Source organism: Coffea arabica, chromosome 11e, assembly GCF_036785885.1.
Source record: "Coffea arabica cultivar ET-39 chromosome 11e, Coffea Arabica ET-39 HiFi, whole genome shotgun sequence".
In the NCBI taxonomy this organism is placed as follows: Eukaryota; Viridiplantae; Streptophyta; class Magnoliopsida; order Gentianales; family Rubiaceae; genus Coffea; species Coffea arabica.
In genome coordinates, this window is record NC_092331.1 from 60,887,518 (window position 1) to 60,894,109 (window position 6,592).

General features: G+C 38.0%; 1 protein-coding gene across 2 annotated transcripts; it reads left to right on the forward strand.

Annotated features, from left to right (window-relative positions):
- The first annotated feature begins 564 nt into the window (after positions 1 to 564).
- LOC140004114 (glutamate--glyoxylate aminotransferase 2-like) lies at positions 565 to 6,592 on the forward strand. Of its 2 annotated transcripts, XM_072072400.1 has the most exons (15): positions 569 to 705; positions 1,315 to 1,367; positions 1,573 to 1,716; positions 2,221 to 2,286; positions 2,388 to 2,505; positions 3,161 to 3,242; positions 3,346 to 3,433; positions 3,600 to 3,758; positions 4,138 to 4,311; positions 4,390 to 4,521; positions 4,886 to 4,951; positions 5,262 to 5,326; positions 5,728 to 5,819; positions 5,900 to 6,056; positions 6,305 to 6,592. In XM_072072400.1, the coding sequence occupies exons 3-15, from the start codon at positions 1,600 to 1,602 to the stop codon at positions 6,432 to 6,434; spliced, it is 1,446 nt and encodes a 481-aa protein (XP_071928501.1). In that variant the 5' UTR covers positions 569 to 705; positions 1,315 to 1,367; positions 1,573 to 1,599; the 3' UTR covers positions 6,435 to 6,592. The 2 variants fall into 2 exon arrangements, with proteins under 2 accessions (XP_071928500.1, XP_071928501.1); XM_072072399.1 differs by lacking the exon at positions 1,315 to 1,367 and having other exon boundaries at positions 565 to 705.

Sequence of the window (6,592 nt, forward strand, 5' to 3'; positions counted from 1 at the left end):
AAAGGTGCCTGATAAATTACTTGTTCTGTCTCTAGCAGAAGTAGATCAAACAAATTCAATGGTTCGATATAGAACTGTCAAATGAGTCCAACAGATAAAGGCCCACTTTGCATTCTAAACTTTCGTCTCCACACTTCGTCAAACAACAACCCAATTTGAACACGAATTTAAGATGGCAATGGCTTGAAGTAACTTCGTTGAAAGTGTATGCTTATGCTCATGTACGAGTGCCACAAAAGTCTATTAAACACCAAAATTTATAGGACCCCCATTTCTAAGTCTATGACAGAGATGCTACATCAAAATTCGGAGCAACAACGATTCAATTCAATTACACATGCATGGAATGAAATTGAGAGTGTCGAATGACCAAGAAATCAGTTTGAAGCTACACCACACTTCTTTCTATGTGCTTTATCCCCAATCTCAAATAATGGCAAATATTTGAAGCCCAATAATCCACATGCACTATTCAGTGGCTGTGGTGTTGCCTCAGAACCATTGTCTTGACATATTGCCACATAAGATGAGAGAATATCATTTAATATCCACCGAAGGAACAAAAAAAAAAAAAAAGGAACACAAGCACATAAGGCACGAGTTCCAACTAGTTCAGTTGGAGTATCAGGGCTCAGGAGAACACTTGGCTTCAACTGAAATAGGAGCCCACTTTCGGAGCTTCCTCAACTGACTAAAGTCACTCAGGTAAACTGCTGGTTCAATTGTAAAACTTCTGATTGATTAATAAATTCTGCAAGGACTTTGATGTCGTATAGAATTTTTAAATGGTCATTTTATATTTATCTGTTTGGCTGTGAATCAGTGAGGTTGAAATGAAACGAATTCATGTCAACTGATTTTTCTTTGTTTCAATCTTTCATCAGTTCTTGTTGGGTTTGTCGGTTTTCATTGATTTAAGGAGTAGGCACTAGGCACTCTCTTTTTGGAACTTTTTGTTTAATATGCATCATCATATTGAACTTCAAGAATCTATACTTCATTTCAAACAGAAATCAGAGGGCCAATATAGGGAATGTACAGCAGAAGTCTTTGCCTCTTGCTTCATGTATAGAGTTAGAATGCAGTTTACTGATTCACTTTTTCCTTTGGTCCCGCTTTAGTAAAAATTAGAACTTGGTGTTTTATTCTGCATCTGTGAGGGCAGAGAGATTCACCCAATGTGTTTGATATTTTATTGGCAGTCCAACTTTTACTTGCAATCAAAGTTTCAGTGGGTGCATCATGAATTGGATTTTAAACTGATGCATGGTATTGCCATTAATTCTTGGTCTATAATTGTTGTTTTTCCTGTAGGATACCGAGACTGTCCTTTTGCAAAATTTTCCAGAAATTCCATAGATAGTTTGGTATGTTATTAGATCAAAATAAGTCCTTTCCAAATTTTACTATGTATCTGAAGTTTAACGCGATGTTGGCTCATTGCGCTGTGAATGGTCAATTTTTTAAATTCTTTGTCTGATAAAATGCAGCTTCATTTGTGATAACAGTTTCCTGTTTTGATAAGAATGATTGTTAACATACCTGCCTGATTAACCTTTGGGTGCCATGCAGATCAAGTAGGAAGATAAAATTCGCATCATGTCATCCAAGCCTTTGGACTATGAAAATTTAAACAAAAATGTCAAGGAGTGTCAGTATGCTGTAAGAGGTGAGCTGTATCTTCGGGCTTCTGAGCTTCAGAAGGAAGGGAAAAAGGTATCTTTTTTGTGTGAATGGTATATGACGTGTCTTTGTGTGCCTTTAGCTGCTTGTCCAATTGCCACAGTTGGCAAACTTGTAGGACTTGTCGGTGCTGTTCCCTCAGAATTAATCACCTGTGTGGATGTTTGCATTTTATTTGGTGCTCATATGGTAGTGAGCTTCTCAAGGATTCTCACAGCATGTTTTCCTTTAGTATAATGCCATAAAACTTTAGCCTGCTAATGTGCTAAATGAATTCTAGCATATTCTAGGCAGTACATGGTCTCCTAGCTAACATCCCTCTGGAACATTTAGAGTACTCAGCAAGGATGTTGTCTACAAAAAAGAGCTTATTCATGGACTGGTTTCCGTTAAACGTTGCAAAACAAAACCTATGTATTGTTGAATACAATGAACTGCAACTTTTCAGTTGAAAAGTGTTTGGTTCTGCCTTCCAACAGTTTTTTTGCCTGTTGGTGCTTGTTGTTGACTGTTATCTTGCTGTTCATTGCTCCTCAGATAATCTTTACAAATGTTGGCAATCCTCATGCCCTTGGACAGAAGCCCTTAACGTTTCCTCGCCAGGTATGCTCAGATCCATATATGTGCTCTTAATACCTAAACTTTTTCAATGCCAGTAAAAGACTAGAGTTTCTTGTTACTAAGAAAAGAACGTATTACTGCAGGTTATTGCACTCTGCCAAGCTCCATTTTTGCTGGATGACCCTAATGTTGGGTTAGTATTCCCTGCTGATGCTATTGCTAGGGCTAAACATTTTCTCTCAATGACATCAGGGGGTCTGGGTAAGCTCTTTTACAATGCCTGTCTTTCTGTTCTTCTACTGAATATGCTGCTTGCTATTCTCTCTAATGCTTTTAGGATTTTGAAACTTAATTAACTACAGTATTCTGAGATCAGATTACCTTCCCTGCTACTTGGACCTAGGAAGGGAAGGGACATGCAGATGTGGGCAGGGAAAAGAGGAGAAATTGATGTGTTCAAATAACCTATAGCTCATTTACCAACTATTTTAAATCAAAGAATTGGTATTGCATTATGGTGAATTTGAATATAAATGTTTTTGTATATTTGTCAAATAAGTGATTAATTTCAGGGGTGATTCTACATCTTTCTTGTCTTTTTGAGTACTTTTATCCTGCAGCACTAGTGTCTTCACTTTAGGTTCCTGTGAAATTTCAACTTAGGATGATTTATTTATTTCTTTTCCATAATACTGGGCTTTGCTTAAGCTCTCGTAGTTGTGTTAATCTTGTGATATATCCAAATATTGTGCATTGAGCTCCTGAGTACTTCTGCCTGAGCTTCATCAAACTAGTTGTAATTAGACTTTTGTTTTGGGCCTCAAGTTTATTGAATTTTCTCGATTTCATGGAGAACAACAAGTGGCGCATGCAATTGACATACTGAATTATACATGCTTTTTTCTTGTTGAATTAGGTGCTTACAGTGACTCACGTGGGATTCCTGGAGTAAGGAAAGAGGTAGCTGAGTTCATTGAGAGACGAGATGGTTATCCAAGGTGAACGGGCTTAACTCTCCTTGAGTCCATTGTTTTAGAAGACATCAACAAGATCATTCCTTGTTCTTGAACTGACTTTCATTACTTCACATACTCATGACAGTGACCCAGAGCTTATATATCTCACTGATGGTGCCAGCAAAGGAGTTATGCAGATCCTGAATGCAATTATTCGTGGTGAAGGTGATGGGGTAATTAATTTCCTTGCTATATCATATCCTTTTTTTTTTCTAGTGTCTACTTCTTTGTCTGCCGCTTCTCTTTTCTCACCTTACTTTCTATCTATCCTACCTTTAACTTCAGGTTTTTGCCTTCTGCTATTATGACCATTATACTAGTTATTTCTTGTTATGCCAGGTATTGGTTCCTGTTCCACAATATCCTCTTTACTCAGCCACAATATCTTTGCTGGGTGGCACTCTTGTTCCCTATTACCTTGAAGAGACTGCAAACTGGGGTCTTGATGTTAATAACCTACGTCAGTCGGTTGCACAGGCTCGCTATAAAGGAATAACTGTAAGCGTGCCTTTTTTGTGTTTCAATAATGCATATATCCCTGTATATGTGAATTTGGTATTCCGGGAACTGGATTAAACATTTATTACTGGGTAATCTTGTACATAAAGGGGAATGACACTGTTGGCAAAATCTTGATCAACTAAATGCTCCATTAGCTCATTTTGAACCGATGCTTGAGACTAGAAACTCAGTTTTGACAGGTTTAGGTTTAATGAATTGCAGTCTCAGAGATGTATTTTGGAACTTTATAGAATTCTTCTCACAATTAACTTGATTTTCCACTTTTGTTTTTAACAAATGAGCTGGTTCATTTGTTATCTTACCATGTGTTCTTTATTGCTCCTTCTTTCATGACTATATGTTGGTTTGTGATTAGGTACGAGCAATGGCGATTATAAACCCTGGAAACCCAACTGGACAATGTCTCAGTGAAGCTAATCTAAAAGATGTAGTAAAATTTTGTTACCAAGAAAATTTAGTATTGCTTGGTGATGAAGTTTACCAGCAGAATATTTACCAGGATGAACGACCCTTTATAAGTGCCAGGAAGGTATGGATCTTGATCATGTTGTTTCGTGACTATTCGTCCTTGCAGATAGTGATGTTTGTTACTTGTTCCAACTCAAAGGTTTTGATGGATATGGGCCCACCCATAAATAAAGAGCTCCAGCTCGTGTCTTTTCACACAGTCTCAAAAGGATATTGGGGTGAATGTGGACAGCGTGGTGGATACTTCGAGATGACAAACATTCCTCCGAAGGTTTGCAGAAATTTAATTTAATAGGGGCAGGAATTTTGGCAAACTTTACCAGCCTATTGGAGCTCGCTTTTAGTAAAGAGATCTTCTGGTCAATACATGCGAATGCTAAGCTTTAGTGTTTAAAAGCTGTTGAGAAAGTCTCAGATTTTGAGAATTATGTTGATGCTAGACCTTTCATGTAGTCAAAACCTCTGCAGTATACCAAAAGTTTGATGTTCTTCCTGGTTGACTCTGTCGTAAAACATTTTAATGCCATTAGATCTGCAGCATAGTAGTCATTTCTCTTGTATGGACATAATAACTACAGTTTTTATCATAACGAACCAAAGTATGTACTGTTCATTGTACTCATCTAATGTTGCAGTCTGTTGAGGAGATCTACAAGGTTGCTTCGATAGCACTGAGTCCAAATGTCCCTGGTCAGATTTTTGTAAGTTATTCTACTACTTAGTCAACCTATGTTGAAACCTGTTACGAACCAAAAAATACTGTAATTGTCAGGTATGACACATGGCACTGAGCTCTCAAAGAGTACCAAATGAACGTAATACAATGCCACCCCTTTCTATATCAAGTGGTGCCTTTTGAAAGTTGGATGCTAATTGTCATGCTTGTAATGGAATCCTACATCTTCCCCTCGTCATTTTTTGATAGATTATTTATGTGTATATAACTGCCTAGTCCAGCTTTGATGTTCAGTCATTTTACCAAAACCTGAAACTTTGATTCTTATATTACAGATGGGCCTGATGGTCAATCCCCCAAAGCCTGGAGATATCTCCTATGAGAGATATGTTAGAGAGAGGTAAATTGCTGATATTAAGAGTACAATAACTCCTATCCTTTCAATTCTAAATGGTGGGAAACAGGGTCAATATGTGACTTCTGCCGTCTTAATGCAATTTAAGAAGACTGAACTTCATCCTCACAATTTATCCTGTTAGTGGTTAAAGATGTGTAATTCTTTTGCTTTGACTGGAAACTATAAGAAGTTAGCAGAAAAATCCATGGAAGCAACAGGCACCATCAAAATCTATGATGAAGTGTTTGACCCTTTTTAAGAACTCATTTAGCTTTAGACCGACTCTACCGTCTGGACTAGGGATCATGTTTGTGTTATTATGCATGTATATCTGACAACAATACCATTGTCTCTGACAATGATACTTGGAAGAAGTGAATGATCGTTTTCTGGTTTAAATACAGCAAAGCTGTACTCGAGTCACTGAGAAAGCGGGCACATATAATGACTGATGGATTTAACAGCTGCAGAAATGTTGTTTGTAACTTCACTGAAGGTAGCTTATCAGCTGTGACATTTCCTTTCCTTGCAAGTTTAGTGATATAGAAGTGGAACTTCATGAGAATTTGGTTGCAGGTGCCATGTATTCCTTCCCTCAGATCCGCTTACCTCCAAAAGCAATTGAGGCCGCTAAGAAGGCTGGAAAAGTTCCTGATGTCTTCTACTGTCTTAAGCTTTTAGAAGCCACTGGCATCTCCACCGTCCCAGGTTCAGGGTTCGGCCAAAAGGAAGGGTAAGTGCATATCTCCTCTATTCTCAGCTAATGACCTACGAATGTATAGAACTTCGAAGCCCATCTCCATAGCTCAGGTGCATTATTGGCCATTTGGACGAGGGAGTGGGTTCAAAAGATTAAAAAGCCTTTTTTTTTTGGGGGGTAGGACCGTAGGAGGGTGACAGAGGTAATGGTTGAAAAAGGTTTCGTTTATTATGTTTATAACTTCAATGCGATGATGGCTGATGGACAATTGCCTTCAATAGGGTATTCCACCTGAGGACAACAATCTTGCCAGCTGAGGAAGATATGCCTGCCATTATGGCCAGTTTCAAAAAGTTCAATGATGAATTTATGGAGCAATATGAAGACCACAAAGGCTATTCAAGAATGTAAATGAAGGAGAAAGAGATATTTGTATGTATGCTGTCCTCAGCTGCAACAAGCTCACAAATCTTCTCAATTGCTGTAGGAAATTTATTTGAATACTGACTGAATCTATATCCTCTGTCTCTCTTTTGCAAAAGAAATTGATTAGCTATTTCCAGCTCTAA

What these genes read in the sequence shown, in the direction of transcription:
- LOC140004114 (XM_072072399.1), top strand. Translation starts at nt 1,600, where the DNA reads ATGTCATCCAAGCCTTTGGACTATGAAAATTTAAACAAAAATGTCAAG. An exon ending in CTCGCTATAAAGGAATAACT is followed by an intron (nt 3,759 to 4,137) that starts GTAAGCGTGCCT and finishes GTTTGTGATTAG; the next exon opens with GTACGAGCAATGGCGATTAT. An exon ending in CCTTTATAAGTGCCAGGAAG is followed by an intron (nt 4,312 to 4,389) that starts GTATGGATCTTG and finishes TCCAACTCAAAG; the next exon opens with GTTTTGATGGATATGGGCCC.